The 19648-nt window shown below is 55.5% G+C and overlaps 4 protein-coding genes across 14 annotated transcripts; 2 read left to right on the top strand and 2 right to left on the bottom strand.

Moving 5' to 3' along the window:
* On the top strand, positions 1-3264 carry AGER (advanced glycosylation end-product specific receptor). Its single transcript, XM_057698080.1, has 11 exons — positions 1-413; positions 593-699; positions 831-1023; positions 1204-1268; positions 1385-1472; positions 1568-1750; positions 1896-2026; positions 2214-2355; positions 2606-2632; positions 2756-2882; positions 3004-3264. Exons 1-11 carry the CDS (start codon positions 362-364, stop codon positions 3098-3100), a joined length of 1212 nt encoding a protein of 403 aa, XP_057554063.1. The 5' UTR covers positions 1-361; the 3' UTR covers positions 3101-3264.
* Positions 3265-3421: 157 nt separating this feature from the next.
* RNF5 (ring finger protein 5) lies at positions 3422-6031 on the bottom strand. 2 transcript variants are annotated; one of them, XM_057698083.1, is made up of 6 exons: positions 5673-6031; positions 4688-4706; positions 4480-4592; positions 4316-4370; positions 4121-4238; positions 3422-3998 (listed from the first exon to the last, which is right to left on the bottom strand). In XM_057698083.1, the coding sequence occupies exons 1-6, from the start codon at positions 5810-5812 to the stop codon at positions 3901-3903; spliced, it is 543 nt and encodes a 180-aa protein (XP_057554066.1). In that variant the 5' UTR covers positions 5813-6031; the 3' UTR covers positions 3422-3900. The 2 variants fall into 2 exon arrangements, with proteins under 2 accessions (XP_057554066.1, XP_057554067.1); XM_057698084.1 differs by lacking the exon at positions 4121-4238 and having other exon boundaries at positions 5673-5924.
* Positions 6032-6644: 613 nt separating this feature from the next.
* AGPAT1 (1-acylglycerol-3-phosphate O-acyltransferase 1) lies at positions 6645-16121 on the top strand. Of its 4 annotated transcripts, none has more exons than XM_057698808.1 (7): positions 6645-6784; positions 12853-13061; positions 13377-13422; positions 13743-13918; positions 14073-14168; positions 14293-14365; positions 14895-16121. In XM_057698808.1, exons 2-7 carry the CDS (start codon positions 12882-12884, stop codon positions 15077-15079), a joined length of 756 nt encoding a protein of 251 aa, XP_057554791.1. In that variant the 5' UTR covers positions 6645-6784; positions 12853-12881; the 3' UTR covers positions 15080-16121. The 4 variants fall into 4 exon arrangements, with proteins under 4 accessions (XP_057554791.1, XP_057554789.1, XP_057554788.1 ...); XM_057698806.1 differs by having other exon boundaries at positions 13289-13422; XM_057698805.1 differs by lacking the exon at positions 6645-6784 and adding an exon at positions 8331-8625 and having other exon boundaries at positions 13289-13422.
* On the bottom strand, positions 16049-19117 carry EGFL8 (EGF like domain multiple 8). Of its 7 annotated transcripts, XM_057698797.1 has the most exons (9): positions 18796-19117; positions 18162-18282; positions 17831-17953; positions 17615-17727; positions 17419-17514; positions 17126-17296; positions 16961-17040; positions 16725-16878; positions 16049-16421 (listed from the first exon to the last, which is right to left on the bottom strand). In XM_057698797.1, the coding sequence occupies exons 2-9, from the start codon at positions 18260-18262 to the stop codon at positions 16372-16374; spliced, it is 888 nt and encodes a 295-aa protein (XP_057554780.1). In that variant the 5' UTR covers positions 18263-18282; positions 18796-19117; the 3' UTR covers positions 16049-16371. The 7 variants fall into 7 exon arrangements, with proteins under 7 accessions (XP_057554780.1, XP_057554777.1, XP_057554779.1 ...); XM_057698794.1 differs by having other exon boundaries at positions 17126-17280; positions 17419-17727; XM_057698796.1 differs by having other exon boundaries at positions 16049-16878.
* Between the last annotated feature and the right edge of the window lie 531 nt (positions 19118-19648).

Raw genomic sequence — 19648 nt, 5'->3', positions numbered from 1 at the left:
CAAGGTTTCACCCCGCCTCCTCTCCACACGAAACAGGCCTGTTGCCTAGCAACCTTGTCTAGTCATCCAGTAGCCCTCAGTGGACTGGTGGAATAGGTTGGGGGTCTTGAGGGGATGAGAGACCCTAGGAGATGCACTCCCTACCCCCATGGATGTGGCTGTGCCCAGAGGCTGGCAGTGCCCGGGGTGGGGTGACAATTGTTTCTCCTAGTACCTGAAGGACTCTTGTCCGAGAGGCATGAATTCCTAGCATTCCCTGGGAGGGGGAGATGGGGGCAGGGGAGAGGGTACAAGCCCCACCTAGGGTGGTGGCTACAGCAGCAAGGGGCAGACAGAGCCAGGAGCCAGGGAAGGAAGCAGGATGGCAGCAGGGGCCGCGGTCGGAGCCTGGGTGCTGGTCCTCAGTCTGTGGGGTGAGCCACTCCCCCCACACCAATCCTCCCCGCAGAAAGCGCTCCGCCCCTGTCCCCAAATCTCCCTAAAACTTTCCGGGAACCTGGGTACTGCTTTTCCATCTCCCTCATCCACCCTGTTCAAGTTTTACTAGCTCCCACCTCCTTTCCTGCCGCTCCACCGTGGTGCTGTCTCCCAGGGGCAGTAGTAGGGGATCAAAACATCACAGCCCGGATCGGGAAGCCACTGGTGCTGAACTGTAAGGGGGCCCCCAAGAAACCACCGCAGCAGCTGGAATGGAAACTGGTACGTGGGGCTCCTGCCTCTCCACTTCTGGAGACCAGTGACGATTTGCATCCCCTCCTCCCCGCCTCCCTGTCTCATCAGTCCTTTCCCAAAGGGCTTGCACTGCTGAGGCCCCTCTCCTCTGTCTCCAGAACACAGGCCGGACAGAAGCTTGGAAGGTCCTATCCCCCCAGGGAGGCCCCTGGGATAGCGTGGCTCGTGTCCTCCCCAACGGCTCCCTCCTCCTGCCGGCTGTGGGGATCCAGGATGAGGGGACTTTCCGGTGCCGGGCAACGAGCCGGAATGGAAAGGAGACCAAGTCCAACTACCGAGTCAGAGTCTATCGTAAGGGTTCCAGGGCCTTGTTCGCGCCCCACTTCTCATCTAAGGAGAAGCCTTCTACACCAGCCCTTGACTCCTTGGCCCTGGCATGTGGGAACTTGACTTCAGCTGCCCCCATTCCCACACCCGGGGTGTGAGCATCTTCAAAGCTGCGGCCTCTGATTGGAATTTTCCCTTCTTCAGAGATTCCTGGGAAGCCAGAAGTTGTTGATCCTGCCTCTGAACTCATGGCTGGTGTGCCCAGTAAGGTAGTGGAAGACAAAGGGACATGTGGAAAGGGGTTCTGAGAATGGGAGGGGAGTGTAGCTGTGTGTATGTGTGTGGGTTCTCTTATTTTCAAGACGATGAGGCACTTTTTCCCCAGGTGGGGACATGTGTGTCCGAGGGGGGCTATCCTGCAGGGACTCTTCGCTGGCACTTGGATGGGAAAACCCTGGTATCTGATGGCAAAGGTGAGTCCCAGTGTCTCCCCTCCTGGCTGCCTTCTTTCTGATCCCTCTCCCACACCCACCCTGGAATGTCTTGCCTTGTCTTTCCCCCACCATAGGAGTGTCTGTGAAGGAAGAGACCAAGAGACACCCTGAGACAGGGCTTTTCACACTCTATTCGGAGCTGATGGTGACCCCAGCCCGGGGAGGAACTCCTCACCCCACCTTCTCCTGTAGCTTCAGCCCTGACCGTCCCCGGCGCCGAGCCCTGCACACGGCCCCCATCCAGCTCAGGGTCTGGGGTGAGCGCAGAAGGGGGGAGGGCTCCAACTTGGGTTAGCACATGTCTGAAAGTCTGACCCTCAGGAAGGGTAGCATTAAGCCCGTGGCCACTGGGACCACACACAGGTGTGAGTCTCAAGCTCATGCCCCTCCCCACCCCACTAGAGCCTGTGCCACTGGAGGAAGTCCTCCTGGTGGTGGAGCCAGAAGGTGGAGCAGTAGCTCCTGGTGGTACCGTGACCTTGACCTGTGAAGCTCCTGCCCAGCCCCCTCCTCAAATCCACTGGATCAAGGATGTGAGTGACCTGGAAAGGGGGCCGGCAGGTAGCGAGATACACAATTGGCAACTAGGAGGGCAGGGGGTTCATGGAGAGAGAGGCAGGCCAGGAGGTACAGGGTATCTGAGGATGTGGAGGCAAAGACAGGAGCGTAGCATGTATTGATAGGGGTTTTAATAGTCTCCTGTCCCCTTTCCCCCACCAGGGCATGCCCCTGCCCCTTCCCCCCAGCCCCGTGCTGCTCCTCCCTGAGGTGGGGCCTGAGGACCAGGGAACCTACAGTTGTGTGGCCACCCATCCCAGCCACGGGCCCCAGGAGAGCCGTGCTGTCCGCATCAGCATCATCGGTGAGGAGACCTCGCTCCAAATCCCAGGGACCCTGGGGGTGGCTGAGGGACAGTACAGGCTCCAATTCCCTATCCTCTACTAGCACGGTCCCCAAGGGCCACCACACCCTTCCCTCCGTGCAGCCACACCCAGGCCTCCTCTGCCCAGCCTGTCCCCTCTCCCCTCTGAACTGAAGAAAGGGAAAGACTCCACTGGTGCTCCCACTACATAGCCTTCTCCCAGACTGAAGCCTTCCCTTCTGTTTTCCAGAAACAGCCGAGGAGGGGCCAACTGCAGGTAAGGGGTTGGATACAGTCAGAGGGAAGCAGACAGACTTCAACATGACTGAGGGGGTGGTCAGCAAGAAAGGAACTGTGAGTGGTGGGGCTGTGTCCTCAGTTCTCCCCCATCTCCCTACAGGCTTTGTGGAAGGGTCGGGGCTGGGGACTCTCGCCCTGGCCCTGGGGATCCTGGGAGGCCTGGGGACAGCCGCCCTGCTCATTGGGGTCATCATGTGGCAAAGGCGGCAACGCAGAGGAGAGGAGAGGTGAGTGGAGGCAGCCAGACACCTCAGACTACGGGCTTCCGGGCAGCAAGGAGGGGTGTGGGGGGGAAATGACAAAGTGCTGAGAACCACGTGCAGAATTCTCCCCAATCCTCCTCTCCAGGAAGGCCCCAGAAAACCAGGAGGAGGAAGAGGAGCGTGCGGAGCTGAATCAGCCAGAGGAGCCTGAGGCGGCAGAGAGCAGCGCAGGAGGGCCTTGAGAAGCCCACAGCCAGACCCCATCCATCAGCTCCCTTCTCTTTTCCCACACACTGTTCTGGCCCCAGACCAGTTCCCCCTGTATTATCTGCACCCCACCTCCCGGAACTTTCTTCCACAACGAGAGCCTCCCACAGACAGGGATGAGTAAACACCTGACACATCTGCTCCTGTGTGTGTGTGATGCCCTCACCCCCTGCACCCTTCAGAGCCTTGAAGGGGAGGGGCTCACCCCTTCACCACACCAACATCTCCTCAGGTTGGGGAGAAATGTTCCTGTCTTGGAAGGAAGGAGGGAAAGACAAAGGTGGGCAGGGTTGCTATGAATACATCTCACCTTGTTTATTGAATTTGTAATAAAGGAGGTAGTGAGGGGAAGGAAGCACTTAAGAGTCAGGACCCAGATTAGACACTGGGGAGAGAAAAATTAAATTAAATCAACAAGGGGAACGTGGCGGAGAGTCAGAGGGAGACTTGCCCACCTTTCAACGTCAAATCAAGAAATATGGGGGAAAGGAAAGGATTGGGAGAGAGGGGAGAAGACCTTGTCTTCAGTCCACCCTCCTCCCCCAGAGCTGGGAGTTATGATGCTACTGAGGGAGCAGTTCAGAGCAAAGCGTCTCCCATCCTACGCACAGATGTCACTCCTCCTCCCCACACCCTCCTGGAAAGTGGCCAGGGTTGGCCTTAGCCAACAAAAATGGAGGGCTTGGAGGGGAGGGTCTGGGAGTAAGGAAGGGTCAGCAGAGACCCCCAATACTGATTCTCCTCTGGCTGGAGGTGGGCAGGAAGGAGACACAGCTCAAATACTGAGCAGCCAGAAAAAGAAGAAGATGGCGAGAAACAGGAAGAGGGAGTCCTGCCAGCTGGAGGCCGGGTGACCCTGTCCCAGATCCACACCTGTGGGAAAGAGAAAAGCTGTGGAAGAAGCATCCACTCGTAGGCCTGCGGCGGCGGGGCGGGGGGTGCAGAGTGAGGAGATTCAGAGGGCTTGCTGGTAACAGCTGAGGGAAGGCTCTTACCTGTACCCCGACGGAATGGCTCATGGGTATTGAAGACGGTGGTGAAAAAGCCAAAGGGAAAAGCACCAACACCAAATGAGAAGTGAAAGCCCCCAGTATCACCAAATGGCTGGAATCCCTAGGGAGGTGGAGAAAGTCAGTGGGGAATGGGTACAAGTCTTTAGCAAGGAAGGAACACAATCAGATAAGACTCACCCCTCTGCTCTCTGGAGCAGGTCGCTGGCCCTGGGGGCGGGGTGGGGTTTTCAATCTGAGGAAGAGAAGAGGGACTATCAACAGGAAACAGCCCCTCCTCTTCCATACCCCACTCCCCAGGCAGAAGCTTCCACCTTCCCTCGGCACCACCTCCCCTCTCTCACCTGGGATCCTGGGGCTTCTGGCTCCCTCGCCCGTAAAGGGGGACAACCTGTTCTCTGCTGATCCCAGCTTTACACACTGGGCACTCTTGCCGCTCTGGCCGTGTCTCCAGCCACTGGGGGAAAAAATGTAGTGGTTTCCAGTACACAGAAGGGTCTTTCAGCTCCTCAGACCTCCCCATTTCCCTCTTCATCTCCTCTGAGTACGCACCTGATGGAGACAGGGCCAACTGGAAGGGGAAAAAGAAAGGTCAAAACCAGTTACGCAAAAGAGAGACACAGACCCAAACTCAAAGCCCCATCTTGTCCCCTCCTACCAAGTATTGCCTGCTATTTCTTTTCAAATTTTCCACAACCCCTACCATACTAGCCAACTTGGCCTTCCTGCTTCTCTGACCTTCCAACACCTAAGGCTACATCCGTCCTCAACATGCCCAACCTCCTCCCCTCTCCTCTCTCCCCACACACATCCACACACATCATACACACACACACATCCTCACCCCTCCCTTCTCTGCCTTTCGACTTCATTTTAAGTTCTCTTCAAACATCCCTTTCCAGGTCTCCTCTTTCAGCCCCAGGCCCATCCTTGCCCACATCACTCCCAAACCAAACCCCCTTTACCAGCACCTTCTCCCGCTACTCCTTTTCCTCTCTCCTATGCCCAATAAAGTCCCTGTTTCCACAGTCCCTTAATTTTGGGGCCTACTCCTCCACAGTGCCCTCGTCCCCAAGTTTCTCATACCACCCCTTGCCATACCTCCCCTGAATGTGACCCCACGTTCCCGAGACCTCCCCCTACTCACCTGATGCGTGCTTTCTTTAACCTTTGCGTCTAATCCGTTCCTACCTGTACGGCTGAGAGCCCTGCCTTCCCGGGATAAGGTGGCTGGGGTCTCACCGGCATAGATGTGCAGTGCCCAACCCCTGCGCCCCACTTCCTCTTAACACAGCTCTTCACACAACTAGGTTGGCTCCTGGTTCCTGTGACTTTCCTTTCCACAGGTCTCCTCTGTACAGACATTTGACCCTCTCGCCCAGACATACCCAAAAAGACGCAGGAACCCCTCTCAGGTCTCACCTGTGAAAAATGTGCCCTCCGACTACCTGTATGACTGTATGGTTCCCCTGCCCCCCAGCCTCCCCAGTACAGATGTGAGCCCCACTCCTTTTCGCCCCCCCTCTCAGATTCTCACCAGTACAGGTGGCCACACACACTGACCACAGCTTCCCGAGCAGTCTCCAGACATATATTACATTCGAAGGTCGCGCCCGCCCCGCCCCGCTCGCGGTTTGGCCCTTCCGGGCCCCCGTCCTCCTCCTCCGCCGCTGCCATGGCCGGTACTGTTTCGGCCCCCGCGTACCCCTTATCCCCCCGAAACACACATACAAACGCCCCAGCAAACGAGAAACCGCCTCCTGCCCACGATCTTTGGGCAGGCTTCAAGGTTTTCTAATCACTATTGGTCTGAGTGCCTGCCAATCATACAGAATCGAAAGAAATAATTGGTCCAAAAGGCGGGGCAGGAAAGCGGTTTATGCGGTCCCGCCCTTGTACAATGACTATTGGCCGAAACAGTCGCAGTCAGTATGCAATGCCATGGGATTGGTAACAACTCCATACGTCCTGCCGCCCGGCCAGGGAGGGCTTTACTCGTCTGAGTGGCTGCCAGTCATAGGACAAGGCCTGAAGCAATTGGCTCAAGATTACTTAGACCTCGCCCACCATAGACCCCATCTTTCTTTTACTTCCTCTTTCAGAGACCGTCCGGATTCCTATTGGACTTTGGAGCGTAGGACTCCAAAGCAACTGATTGGCTAGAACTCGACGGAAAATGGTGGCTAGGTAAAGTGCGCGTGCGCAGCAGGCGGAGGGAAGGGGTGGGCCAGTCCTATGAGGGTTGAGCCTCCTCTGGTCCCACCCCTTCACCTCTATATTGTCGCCATGGTGACTGCTCTACAATTGGCGGGGTTTGGAGTTCAAAGGCCTAGTCTGGGCCTCATCCGGGTCCTCCTTCTGCGGTCTCTCTCGACTGATTGGGCCGTCTTTTTCGCCCCTGATTGGCCAAGATCGGAAAAGACGGCGAAGAGCTCGAAAAGGAGGACAAATGCTAGGGTCGCAGGGTTCAAAATGGCTCCGGCCTCCTTCGGTGACGTAGAGAGCAGAACTTGGGTCCGCCCCTCCCTCTTAGTGAAGAAGGGAGCAGAGCTGGGATTAGCCCGACGTTTGCATGGTGCGAACATCGATCTGCGGCGCTGGTGTTAACCCATCTCCCTCGTCTGGACGACTCAGCCCGCCCCTCTTTAGGTGATTTACAGAGCAGAACTGAGCTAAAGGCCCATCCCCTTTTTAATGTGACACAGATTAGAACAGAGTTGCCTTAGACTCCGTTTTAAACCGTAAGAGCAGGAAAAGTCTAGCCCCACCCCTTTGTGAGTGAGTGTAGAAGAGGCAAGGCCCGCCCCCTTGTAGGCGACCGGCGGCTGAATGGGGTTAGGCCCGCCCCTTCCTTCTTGTACTGTGCCCAGCAGAACTGGGGTCTTCCTCCTGGGCTGGACCCCTGGGACTTGGGCACGCTGCTTCAGAGTTTGGGCCTTTCGTACGAGTTTGGGCCTTTTCTGCAGTCAGTGGCCCTCACTGTGGCCCAAGGAGCAGAACTAGGTAACAGTCCCCCCATTATCAGTGTTCTTTACATCCTGTTCCTCAGGGATTTTAAACTCTTTAAAGGCAAAGGTATCTAGGGGGGTGGAGGCCAGACCCAAGCTGAGGGTTCTTCAACAACATCCTGATAAAAGGTCCCACGTGACTCAAGTGAGGAAAGATGAGAAGTTAGGAGTTGTCTGTGGCAGGGGAGGTTAGGGTTCAGGAAGCATGTAGAGGTTGAGGGGAAAAAGTTGTTGAGAGGGAGAAGTGGAGACCAAGAAGGGAGGAGTGATGGAATGATCCTGATAAGGGGATGATGGGAGTATGGGAGAGAGGGCAACAGGGGCTAGAGGGAGAGCTAGGCACATGACTACAAAATTAAGGAGGCATGCTCATCCCAGAGGAATCAGGATTCTTCCTCACTCATTTTTTCAAGAAAGCAACCCTAATGCACAATTTGCATTGGAAGAAGAGTACATCTTCTCTATATTGCAGTGAGGGTTAGTCTCAGCTTGGGTGAGTAAGGAGAGTGATAGGAAGGAAGGAACTAGAAAAGAAAAAGTACTGAGGTTAAAGTACATCATAGAAAGACAAGGGCAGGAGAGGGCCTGAGAGTGTCCCTTCCCTCTAAAGACCAGGAAGGGGAGGGGGGGGGAGTGGAGGAGGGAGCTGGACTGCTGGGAGATAGTGGCGGGGACAAAGGGCAGAAACCAGACAAGAAGGCTGGAGGGTGAGGTGGGGTGAGATGGAGCCCTGGAGAGAAAAAGAAGAGAAGTGAAGAACTCAGTGCTTGGCATATAGTAGGTGCCTGATAAATATTTGGACTTGAATGGGGAACAGGAAGAGGGAGTTGGAAAAGGGTTGGAGTTGGAATAAGCAGCAGATGTGGGAGTTAAAGAGAAAAAAAAGAAACCAATTGACTATAAGAGGAGAGCTGATGGAGAATGAGAAGGAGCAGTTCAAGGAAGGAATACAGCACCAACGGACACAGAAACCATGTGTGCTGAAAGAAGTTGGAGAAAAGATGCAGCTGGACCCAGAGAAGGCCAGAGAGACCGAGGCGGAGCCCAGCTGAGCTCTCGCGGGGTGGGGTTAGCAAGAGAAGACTGAAAGATGTGGGGAGGAGATGCCTGGGTCTCCGGGAGGCGATTGGCAAAACAGGGCGCCCATCACCGCCCCCTACTTCCTGGCCAGCCCCGGAAATCGGCGGGCGTGGGGAGGGGTGGCGGGGGATAGCGGCGGCAGCAGCCCCAGCCCTCAGAGAGACAGCAGGGAGGGAGGGAGGGAGGGCGCTGGGGGGACAACCCCCCACCATTCCTACCGCTATGGGCCCAGCCTCCCACTCTCACCTCCCCTCCATCGGCCGGGGCTAGGACACCCCCAAGTCCTGTCGTCCCCTTGGCACCGACACCCCGACTGAGGCAGAGACACAGCCACCCGCCACCACCGCTGCCGCAGCCTGGCTGGGGAGGGGGCCAGCCCCCCAGGCCCCCCACCCCACTGAGGTGGGGGCAGGAAAGGGATGGGAGGAGGAGGGTGGAGGGTGCTGAAAGGGACGTGGAGGAGGGGATGGGGGAAAGATTGGGGCTGGGAGGGCGGGCTGGGGAAAGGGTTGGTGGGAAGAGGATAAGGGCCGACTGGGGAGAGGGTTGCTGGGGAAAGGAGAGGGGGCCTGAGAGGGAGGAAGGATGAAAGAGACACAAGAGGGAGGAGAGATGGAGACCCTGTGAATTTGAGAGAGGGGTGTGGACAGAGAATCTTGGAGAGGAGATTCCCAACACCTTCCCCAATTCCTTTTCTTGCCCTTTGGCCCCACATGACTCATGGGGGGTTGTGGCAGGCAGAAGGCACTTTGTTGCCCTCCTTTGCCAAGCAGAATTTGCTTCCTAGGAATGCCCTCAGACACTTCTGCTTCTATCTAGGCACAGGACCTCTTGTTTCTCAGTGGCCTTCCATTCTGTGCTCGACCCTTACTGACATACAGATGCCTTGTGGGGGGCCATGTTTTCTACATTGAGTGGGTGTGCCTTTGACGTGTTTAGTGGCTTGTGTGTGGCTAGTTTGTCCTGTGCTCTCCATGGGCTGTGGAGAAATGATGTTATTTTCCATCAGAATTGCCTGTTCTCGTATCTTATGTCCATGTCTCATGTCCAGTCTTGACATGTTCATGTGTGTGTTCTCATCTATTGCATCTATTATGTGGTTTCATGTTTCTTGCACATTTTATGTTTACTTTGCACGTGTACTTTAACATGTAGAGATCATACTTTATTTTGTTTGGGCTCACAGGTTATGTGCCTAGTCCTACCGTGTGCAGTCGTCTTCGTGTGTGAGATCTCGTGGCTTAGCTGAGTAGCGCACACAACTGTTGTGATCGGATTGGCCTGTTTACTGCATGTGTTTTCCCAGTCCCAGTTCACACGGCACACATGTGTGCCCCTTCGCGGAATGTGCTGATGTGACACGTCCACAGCTTGTGTGCTTCTGGTTACACATGCTATTTATTTCATAATTTTATCACCAGTATATTTTGTGAACCGTATGCTCATTAAATCACTTGGCACTCCATTGTGTTTATAAATCCTCGGACATTCCTGCTCTGGAGAGGGTCACTTAACGTCACGTAAGGCAAGAAGGTAACTGGGCCTCCGTGTCCCTAAAGGACCATCCCCATATGCCTTACCTTGCTGACCCCCCTCGCCTGTGTCTCTTCATACACGTTACCTCTGGTGCCTGTGAACAGTCTGTGTCCATGGAGCTCAGTGCATAGCATAGGGTCAGCCCTGCCATGCACATTATCTGTGCCCTGCTCTTTGCACTGCTGGCATGCATTTGATGACTGGCATCTTTTCCCCTGTGGCATGTTAATCCCCATTCTGTGTGTTTCTCTTGTGCGTAAGACAGTACGTGCCATCTTGTCTTGATGACTGTCGCTCTGCCTTCACTGTGACCCTGTATTGTGTGTGTATATCCAGAGTAGGTTACTGTCAGGCCTGGTGTGTTCATGGCTTTCTTGGCGCCTTTTCTTTTCATAGTTAATCGTCTTCAAGAGGGTAGCTCTCTGATTCCTGTTCAGAACTGTTGTCTTGTGAATTATGGCTATGTGGGCATGTACACAGCCTTATAACCTGTTCAGCAAATGTTTATTGAGCGTCTTCTCTGCTCCCTTCTGTCCTGGGCATTGGGAATAAGACAGTCCCTGTCCTCAAGCTGCTTACAGGTTAGGGAGGGAAACAAAGATGACCTCGGATAGTTACACCCTGTCTAGTGTCAAGATCAGTGGTTCTCAGTCTGATGTGCACATCAGACTCACCTGGATGGCTTGTTGAACTATTATACAGATTCATGGGCCCAACGCCCAAGATTTCTGATTAAGTAATCTGGGGTGACGTCTAAGAATTTATTTTTCTATACTTTGAGAACCAGTGATCAAGATAAAAGTGTAATGAAAACACAGCCCTGGAGGGGTTCAGGAAGACCTCTAAAAAGTGACGCTGAACTGTATGAGGCAAGTGAAGAGGTAGAACATTCCAGCCAATGGGAGCAGCATGTTCATAGCACAGAAGCATGAAAGATCATGGTGTGTCTGAGGAACAGAAGTAAATCAGTTTGACTAAAGCGAAAAGGCTTTTGTTGGGATATGGCCAAAGGTGTAAGCAGAAATCAGCTTGTCAAGAAGGGCCTGTGGGCAAGAGATATGCTCACATTTGTGTCACAGAAACATCTGTGGTTGCCATGTGGAAGGTGGGTTGAAGGGGAAGAGTTAGGAGCCTGTTGCAAATAGTCCAGGGGAGAAAGGTTGCTTCCAACTTGCAGGGGCAGTAGGATGAAGCAACTCAGAAAGCCTTTTGTCCTAGAGCTGGCAGAGTCACATTTGCCCTGTCACCTGTTACCTTCACCCTTGGCACTGGACTTACCTTGGAGCACAGCCCTTCTGTCACTGGAAGGGAGTGCCTTTGGCCTTGATATGAGCGACAGATATTTGCCTGAACACCGTTTTTGTGAATTGTGACCCTGTCCCAAACAGTGGGGCAGAGTGGAGGAAGGAGGAAGAGGCTAGAAAGCAGATCCTGCATGCCTGTGCCTCTTCCTCTTGGGCTCTTTCCTCTCCCATGGCCGGTGGTGTGATGATCCTTTTACTCTCTGCCCTCCTTTTTTTCACTTGGTGAGGACTTACACACTGCATGCCTGACCACACTGCCTGCAGTGTTACTGGAAGGGAGGGCCGTGGGTTGTGGGATTTGTTTGCCTGTCTGTGGAGGCAGGATTAATGGATATAGGTATGTCCGTGGGTTTATCTGGGAACGGGGAACCTTCCGGCGTGGAGAGGGGATTTACTGGGTATTGATTTACCATCCTTTATCTGTCATGGGTGTGATTGTAAACTTGTATTGTATGTGTGTGCCCAGGTGAACTTTGTATGACTGTGTCTGTCTGAGTTTACGTTAGTGACAGAGCCTTTATTCTTGCCAGTCAGCCCCGGATAATGTCTGTGAGTGTTTTGTCACTTTTACTGTATCTGCTGTGTGCTGTGTAGACACTTGTGTGTGTTATACAGGCAGCAGCATAACCAAGTGGTTAGGAGCACAAGCTGCTTAGGTTTAAGCTAAGAGGTGCCTCTTAGGAGTGCTGTCACCTCAGGTAAGTTTTTTAACCTTTCTCGTTCTATTTCCTTTAAAATGTAAGTTGTGCATTTCATATTTAAGGACTTAACATAGTATATAGTGCAACCCTCTCCAAGAGAACTATAATGCAAGCCATATAGGTAATTTTTAATTTTCTGGTAGGTACATAAAAAGGTAAAAGTAGCAGGATGAAATTAGTTTTAGTATGTTGAACCCAGTATGTCCAAAAGGTTGTAATTTCAGAATGTGATCAATATAAAAGATTATTAATGGGATATTTTACATTCTGTTTTTCATTCAAAGTCTTTGAAATCTGATGTGTGTTTTACATCTCTAAGCACCTCTCAGTGCAGACTAGGCCACATTTTCAGTGCTAAGTAGCCATATATGGCTGGTGGCTAACATATTGGACAGCAGAGGGATAGATCACTGTAAGATCCTTACCAGCTAGAAGCGGTAGCTATTATTATTAATGTCCTTTTGTTGTCGTGTGTCTGTGAGTTGTGGATGTCCATGTCTTGTGTCTTGTCAGAATGTATCTGGAGCCTTCAGGGAGAGGGGTGGGAGAGCAGTCCTGAGCTCCCAGCCCCACCACCCCAATCCTAGAGAGGCTACTTGTACAGGTTTTTTTTCTTATTTTTTTTCTTTTTAAAGGCAGTTTATTTATTTATCTGTTTTGGCTGCGCTGGGTTTTCCTTGCTGTGCGTGGGCTTTCCCTAGTCGCGGTGAGCAGGGGCTACTCTTTGTTGTGGTGCACGGGCTTCTCATTGCAGTGGCTTCTCATGCATCACAGGCTCTAGGCACACAGGCTTCAGTAGTTGCAGCATGCAGGCTCAGGAGTTGTGGCTCTCAGGCTCAGTAGTGGCACACAGGCATAGTTGCCCTGCGGCATGGGAGAATCTTCCCAGAACAGGGATCAAACCCGTGCCCCCTGCATTGGCAGGTGGATTCTTAACCACTGGACCACCAGGGAAGTCCTCCCTGACAGGTTTTAATGGGAGCCTTGGCCCCCATAGCCTCCCCAAACCCTGCTTTCTGCACCGTGCCAGCCCTGCCCCCCCCCCAATCCGGAACCAGACCCACTGTCCGTTGCCCCGTCCCCTGCAGGTGACCAGGATGGATCTGTGGCCGGGGGCATGGACTCTGCTGCTGCTGCTCTTCCTGCTGCTGCTCCTCCTGCTGCCCACTCTGTGGTTCTGCAGCCCCAGTGCCAAGTACTTCTTCAAGATGGCCTTCTACAATGGCTGGATCCTCTTCCTGGCCGTGCTCGCCATCCCTGTGTGTGCCGTGCGAGGACGCAACGTCGAGAACATGAAGTGAGGGGCAAGGGGTTTTGGGTGACGAGGGGTCCTAAGGTTCAGAAGCAAGCAGTGGGTGGAGAGGGCACTGAGTGTGTAGGAGACACTGAGCAAACCCAGGGACAAGGAAGGGGAGAAGACTGCACAGATGCCCAGGAAGACAGGAGGGTGGGGGGGGAGCTGAGGCCTGCAGGTGGACGTCAGCAGGTCCCACTGGAACCCCTTGCTGTGTGGAACCCCCACAGGATCTTGCGCCTGATGCTGCTCCACGTCAAATACCTGTACGGGATCCGCGTGGAGGTACGAGGGGCTCACCACTTCCCTCCCTCACAGCCCTACGTCGTCGTCTCCAACCACCAGAGCTCCCTCGACCTGCTTGGTGAGCAGCCTCCCCTAGCCACGCCCATCCTTCCAGAACCTTCCCTAGGATCTCCTCCCCTAGAGGTGCTCAGCCCTCCCTCATCTGGGACATTGGCCCCTCGCTCCCTCTGCAGGCCTCTTTCCCTGGGGTAGAGCTGCCTTCATAAGCAAGATAATATACCTTTAGTCACCTTCTCTTACTTTCTGGGGCTTGGCCCCCCCTTACCCCCCAGTCTGCCTCTGCCTTTATCTCTAGTCCCTGGAAGTGTAAGTGATGACCTGGGTGAGGTGGGCTGTTTCCTGTGACACTGATCCTCACCTCACCCCCACCTGCCCTAGGGATGATGGAGGTTCTACCAGGCCGCTGTGTGCCCATTGCCAAGCGTGAGCTACTGTGGGCCGGCTCTGCCGGGCTGGCCTGCTGGCTGGCAGGCGTCATCTTCATTGACCGGAAGCGCACTGGGGATGCCATCAGTGTCATGTCTGAGGTCGCCCAGACCCTGCTCACACAGGACGTGAGTCACCCTGGGAAAATGGGGGGTTATGGAGTAGAATACTTATAAATAAACTGATGTGTGGGGCCAACAGGCCTCAGAAGTCCCATGACAGCATCACAACCATTTTCTGATCCCTCCATATGTGTCTTCCTTGACCCTCTTTCTTCCCCAGGTACGGGTCTGGGTTTTTCCTGAGGGCACAAGAAACCACAATGGCTCCATGCTGCCCTTCAAACGTGGCGCTTTCCACCTCGCAGTGCAGGCCCAGGTGATCACTGCTTCCTCTCTACTACTGACCCTCAGGCCCCCACCGTCCCTTCCTCTCTTGGCAGAGGCTTGTTGTGGGGGCCTCAGGAGGGAGCTGGGGGCTGATCGCTTTTCCTCTCCCTCAGGTTCCCATCGTCCCCATAGTCATGTCCTCCTATCAAGACTTCTACTGCAAGAAGGAGCGCCGCTTCACTTCGGGTGAGGGCTCTGCGCCGATCTGGGGTTGGCGGGTGGCCAGAAGGGCCATGGGAGAGGCTAGGGGAACACCCCCACAAGGCAGGCGCCTCAGTCCGTGTCAGCACTGTGAGATGTCCACAGGATCGTCTCATGTGACCCCACGTCAGCCAAAAAGTGTTTATTGTTTATTAAGCACCCACTCTAGCCTGCTGGATGGGTGACACTTGGTCCCTCCAAGAGGGGCCATTACTGTCTAGCAGGAAAGATAAAGCCTGCGTGTGCGACGTTAGAGCATTCGGCAGTGAGCGCTACGCGCAGGCAGTGGGGCTAGCAGGGTGCTGAGGTGTCTGGACTGGGGCTGGGGAAGGCTTTGTGCGGGCGGGCCTCGGAGAACAGGTGGCAGCTGGTACGCGGAGGGGCAGTGGTCGACGGCAGAGGCAAAAGAACTGAAAGGCTGAGGAGGAGAGCAAGTAGCAGGAGAGCAGAAACCAGGCTCCACGTGTGGGCAGAGTCCGGTAGACAGGCCGTGATGGTGCTCACCCCCCCCTAGGGCGATGTCAGGTACGGGTGCTGCCCCCAGTGCCCACAGAAGGGCTGACACCAGATGACGTCCCAGCTCTGGCCGACACAGTCCGACACTCCATGCTCACCGTGTTCCGGGAAATCTCCACTGACGGCAGGGGTGGTGGTGACTATCTGAAGAAGCCTGGAGGGGTGGGCGAGGCCCGGCTCTGAGCTCCCTTCCCATCTACCCCCCACCTTCTCCACACCTACCAGCCCGGTGGGCCTGAAGCCGGGCCAAGCCCTCTTCTTCATTTCCCCTCTCCCCACCTGCTCTCCTCTTTGGAATCTTCAACTTCTGAAGTGAATGTGGTGATCGCACCGCTCCCTGCCCCCCTTCCCAGCCCCTGCCCCACAGACTCTCTTGCCTAGGTGCAATCTCCACTCTGACCCCCACCTTCTGTGCCATCTTGTCTGTGGGACAGTTGCCTCCCCCTCATCTTCAGTGGTTCAGCCTACACAAGGGTAGGAACACTCCATCCTGTCTCCAGTGGACCCTCTTCCTTTGTGGTCTTCTCTACCTCTCCACCCCCCATTGGCCAGTGGACTCATCCATTCTGTGGAACAATATCTCACTCCCATGTCCACAGATTCAGTGGACTCATCCGTTTGTGAGGATGACTCCTCACGCTGTGGCTTGAAGCTGATGCCTGGAATACTTCTCCCAGGCTCATCCCGGGAACATTCCTCAGCACCTTCTCCCTCCTTCCCACGGAGCCTCCTATCAGTGGAGGCTGGACTCTTTCTCACTCAGAGGTCTTATCCCTGCCCTTGTCCAGGTGCCCAGGGTTGAGCACAATCCTGGATGCCACATTTCTGCTTCCCCTCATCCCCTGGGTACAGTTGTTCAATGGTCCTGGCCCCATCAAGCCCCCTGCAGCCCTGCTGTACCATTCTAACCAGACACCAGGGGAAGAGGCAGACATCAGGTGCTGCACTCACTTCTCCTTGGGAAGTTGGGGAAAGGAACTGAACCCTGGCTGGAGGGGATGGGAGGGCTTTTAATTTATTTCTCTTTCTTATTTCTCTTGAGCCAGTTTTCATTTCCTCCCTGTGGCATTAGCCACTCCCTGCCTCCCACCCCAGACCTGTGCCCACAACTGGGGAGGTGGGCTGGGAGCAAAAGGAGAGGGTGGGACCCAGTTTTGCGTGGTTGATTTTTATTAATTATCTGGATAACAGCAAGAAACCAAGAATAAAGATTGAGAGAGATCTGGGCACTTTCTGGCTGCGTTTGTTAAGGAGTTAAAAAGCAGTTCTCATCCAGGCATCTGCCCCAGCCGGAAGACTCGGGCGGGCCAAGACAACCCACCTTCCTCCTTTCTTCAGCTTTCCAAAGTTTGCATTGTTCATTGCTCCTTAGTGGCAGCTAACCTTATCTGCAGCTCCCCAGCTGGCCGATCCCAGAGGATTAGTGGGTCCAGTTTCTGTATAAATTAAGGGGGCAGGGGCTCTGCAGAGGCTCCTTATCTCCGCCGGTTGAGGCCTGGGCCCAGGCTGTTGTCCTCACAGGAGCCTGGTTAAGGACAAGGAGACAGGCAGACACATTGACTATGGACTTCTTGGATGCCTGGAGTGGGCCCTGGACACTGAAGAGACTGACAATCTCATTCAACAATAAGTGGAACCACTGAGTTGGAGACAGGGTACCAGAAGAAGGGGTGGTAAAGTGCGGAAATGTGGGGAAGGTAAGGGGTGAGTGAGTGTAGGAGAATGGATTTTGGACAAGAGAAAACTGAGTTGGGAAAAGGTGTCTAGAAGAGCTGGGGGCAGTTGTTGGGAGATGGGGGTCCCCGCAGAGAGCGGCATGGGGACTCACAGGCGCCTAGCTTCTCCTCCAGCAGCAGCACCTGGTCACTGAGAGACTCAATCCTGTCACCCCGGCCCCACAGCTCCGCCACCTGTTCGGGCTGCAGCTCTTCAGGGGGCATGGGCAGCACTGCTCGGACCCAGGCCCCAGCCTGACTGGCCCACTACAAAGGAAGAGACACCTCAGGGTGTTGGGGATGGGACCTGCCCCGCTCTGCAGGCTTGGCTCCACGCATCTCCACTCACCTGCTCCAGCCGCTCCAGGCGCCCTCGCAGCTGGCGAATCTCCCGCCTCAGGGAACGCTCATCATGTCCAGCTTCCCGAACTGGGACAAAGGAGCGAGCGTGACCACTGCCCTGGCGCTGCCTCTGGTCTGGCCCTCCACACGCCGCATGCACCCACCCACTCACCAGCCACGCTGAGGATGCTGGCACTGGTTGGGGGCTCTGGGGTCCCCTCTGCGCAAGTGCGGCCATCCGGGCCCAGCACCAGGCCCTGGGGGCAGCCACAGGTGAAGCTGCCTGCCGTATTGAGGCATCCGTGAGAGCAGAGAGTGACGCCAGTCCTGCATTCATCCACGTCTAGTTACCGGAAAGAGGAGGGGGCTGAGGGGGGCGGGGCGGGGCGGGGCGGGGCGGGGGTGGGCGCCACCGCGGGTAGGGAGGTCTTGGCGCCACCCCTGAGGGAGGGCAAACCAGCTCACCCACGTGACAGTGCCTCCCACCCCAGCCCGGGGCGCACTCGCACTGGTCTGGCCGAACGCAGACGCCTCCGTTCTGGCAGGGCTTGGCGCAGATGGCTGCGGGCGCAGGAAGTGGGGTTCAGAACCGAGCGGAAGCCCTGGCTCTCCAGCCCGGCGGGGCGCACCTCCCCCAAGGCCTGGGAAGACCCAGCCTCACCTTCATCACAGGTGAGCGCCCCGGGATGCCGCTTTTTCCAGCCCTGGCAACACACGGTGTGGGTCTGCTGCACCTCCCTCCTCACCTCCCGCCAGGCCACGTGGTACGTGGTCCTGGAACACAGCGCCGAGCTCTGGGCATTGGCACATGGGTACTGGTCCCGGTTTGGGCGGTTCCTCTTGAGAGACCCCGGAGTCCAAGCACCCCATCCCTCACCTGTAGGTGCTGCAGACACGCCTTCCAGAGCACAGGGTCAAGTAGGGCTTATATACGGGTTGGCTGTAGGACTCGTTGTAACGGAGTGGGACCACCAGCGTCTGCTTGGAGCAGACGCCCTGACTGCACCCATGCGGGAGAAAGAGACGTTGAGTGGGCCAGGCCCTGGGGAGCCAGGAGCCCCACTTCCCTTCAGGCTCCACTGAGGCCCCACCCTTCCTAAAAATGACAACCTCACCCCCATTCTAAACTTTGTTTTACCACCTGTGAAGCCCCACCCCCACAGGCTTCATGAAGACTTCACCCTTGGCCCTGCCCCCTCTGTTGTCACCTCTCTTTAAGGGATCCACTCTTGGCCCCCTCGCCTGTCATCAGTAGCAGGAGGAATGAGAGTCCACCTAAGACAGTGCACAGCTCAGCCCTGGACCCCATGTTTCTCCAGACTCTGCCAGCTGCAGGCAAGAAGAGGTTAATGGAGGCCCTTCCCCTCTCCTGTTAACTTCTCCAGCTCCAACCTTCCAAGAGCAGTCTGCTGGTGCCCTTTAGGTGGGGCAGGTAGGCAGGTAGGCAGGTAGGACTAGCCACCAGCGTCGTCTACACCTGCACATACATTTAACCCCCCTTCCTTTAGCACACCATGGCCCATGCAGCACCATACAAGCTCACAGCCCAACACACTCCCTCCACCTCCCCTCATGACCCTCCTATCTCTGACGTGCCCCCTTCCATCCTAATCTTCCTACCTTCAAAATCTCAGATATCCACCATTACACCCCTTTACACCTTGTACCCAACCCACACACCTGGAAACCCCGCCTTAAACACATTCCTACTACCCTCACACACCCACACCACCACATACATCCTGGACCCACTCCCCTCACTCAGACAACACCCCCAACTCACAGTCACTCTGAGACCCTGAGTGACCCCCCACTCTTTCCCCATTGACATTCTCTCCCCACCTGCCTTTTCCCCTCCGGAAAACTTCAGGCCAACCAGCCTCAGCAGCAGCAGCTCAGACTGGTGGGCGGGCTAGGCGGGCTACAAAGGAGAGGAGGGGCGGGGCCAGACAGCCCTCCCATTCCTGCCCCCTCCCACGAGCCTCCTCCATAGCTCGAAGTTGGTCAGTTCAGTGAGGTCCAGACCCCACTACCTTCACCCCCAGAGCCAAGCAAAGTGCCCCCTAGAAGTCTCGTCTCAACCCTACGAGGCCCCTTATTTTTGGAACTCCACCAAAACAGCAGCCTACTGGCTTTAAACATCAGCAGTACCCCTGGCCCTTGCCCCTCCACCCTTCAACCCAACACAGACTAGGGAAGAACTGAGGCGCAGGGAAAGGCGAGCTGGCAGAGAACAAAGTGGCGTCGAGTCATGGGAGAAAAGGCAAGATCAGCTGAGGAACGAAAAGAAGGGCAAGACATCACAAAGAGGCGGGGGGGGGGGGGGGGCTGCCCAGGGCACTAAGGGGAAAATTGCCCCCATTTCTTGATGACATTTGTTAGGGCCTGGCGGGGGGGCTGTGCAGAGTTGAGTCAGCCACCGCCCCCCATGCCAGAGCAGACAGGGCCTTATTGTCCCCACCAAGATTCCTTCTTTCAAGGAAGAGGAGGCTCATTGTCCAGCCCCTCACCCAGCTCTGGCCTACAAAGGTTGGAAAGGGGCACAACAAATGCCCACTCTGACCCTTAGCCCCCTCATCTAGCCTGGGGGTGGCTGGTGCATTCCACCCATGAGGCTGGGGCCCAAACCACTACAGCCCAGGGCTCAGCCCCCCAATCACAGGCTGGGACAGGAAGAGAATTGTCCTCAGCAGGA

Source organism: Hippopotamus amphibius, chromosome 11 (genome assembly GCF_030028045.1).
Source record: "Hippopotamus amphibius kiboko isolate mHipAmp2 chromosome 11, mHipAmp2.hap2, whole genome shotgun sequence".
Classification (NCBI taxonomy): domain Eukaryota; kingdom Metazoa; phylum Chordata; class Mammalia; order Artiodactyla; family Hippopotamidae; genus Hippopotamus; species Hippopotamus amphibius.
This window is presented reverse-complemented; position numbering and strand designations above follow the sequence as displayed.

What these genes read in the sequence shown, in the direction of transcription:
- AGER (XM_057698080.1), top strand. Translation starts at nt 362, where the DNA reads ATGGCAGCAGGGGCCGCGGTCGGAGCCTGGGTGCTGGTCCTCAGTCTG. An exon ending in TGTCCGCATCAGCATCATCG is followed by an intron (nt 2,356 to 2,605) that starts GTGAGGAGACCT and finishes TCTGTTTTCCAG; the next exon opens with AAACAGCCGAGGAGGGGCCA. An exon ending in CGAGGAGGGGCCAACTGCAG is followed by an intron (nt 2,633 to 2,755) that starts GTAAGGGGTTGG and finishes ATCTCCCTACAG; the next exon opens with GCTTTGTGGAAGGGTCGGGG.
- RNF5 (XM_057698083.1), bottom strand. Translation starts at nt 5,812, where the DNA reads ATGGCAGCGGCGGAGGAGGAGGACGGGGGCCCGGAAGGGCCAAACCGC. An exon ending in CAGAAGCCCCAGGATCCCAG is followed by an intron (nt 4,371 to 4,479) that starts GTGAGAGAGGGG and finishes TCTCTTCCTCAG; the next exon opens with ATTGAAAACCCCACCCCGCC. An exon ending in GCCATTCCGTCGGGGTACAG is followed by an intron (nt 3,999 to 4,120) that starts GTAAGAGCCTTC and finishes TCTTTCCCACAG; the next exon opens with GTGTGGATCTGGGACAGGGT.
- AGPAT1 (XM_057698806.1), top strand. Translation starts at nt 12,862, where the DNA reads ATGGATCTGTGGCCGGGGGCATGGACTCTGCTGCTGCTGCTCTTCCTG. An exon ending in GAGCTCCCTCGACCTGCTTG is followed by an intron (nt 13,423 to 13,742) that starts GTGAGCAGCCTC and finishes CACCTGCCCTAG; the next exon opens with GGATGATGGAGGTTCTACCA. An exon ending in AGACCCTGCTCACACAGGAC is followed by an intron (nt 13,919 to 14,072) that starts GTGAGTCACCCT and finishes TTTCTTCCCCAG; the next exon opens with GTACGGGTCTGGGTTTTTCC.
- EGFL8 (XM_057698793.1), bottom strand. Translation starts at nt 18,262, where the DNA reads ATGGGGTCCAGGGCTGAGCTGTGCACTGTCTTAGGTGGACTCTCATTC. An exon ending in TGGGAGGCACTGTCACGTGG is followed by an intron (nt 17,281 to 17,418) that starts GTGAGCTGGTTT and finishes GGATGAATGCAG; the next exon opens with GACTGGCGTCACTCTCTGCT. An exon ending in GCCTGGAGCGGCTGGAGCAG is followed by an intron (nt 16,879 to 16,960) that starts GTGAGTGGAGAT and finishes CTTCCTTTGTAG; the next exon opens with TGGGCCAGTCAGGCTGGGGC.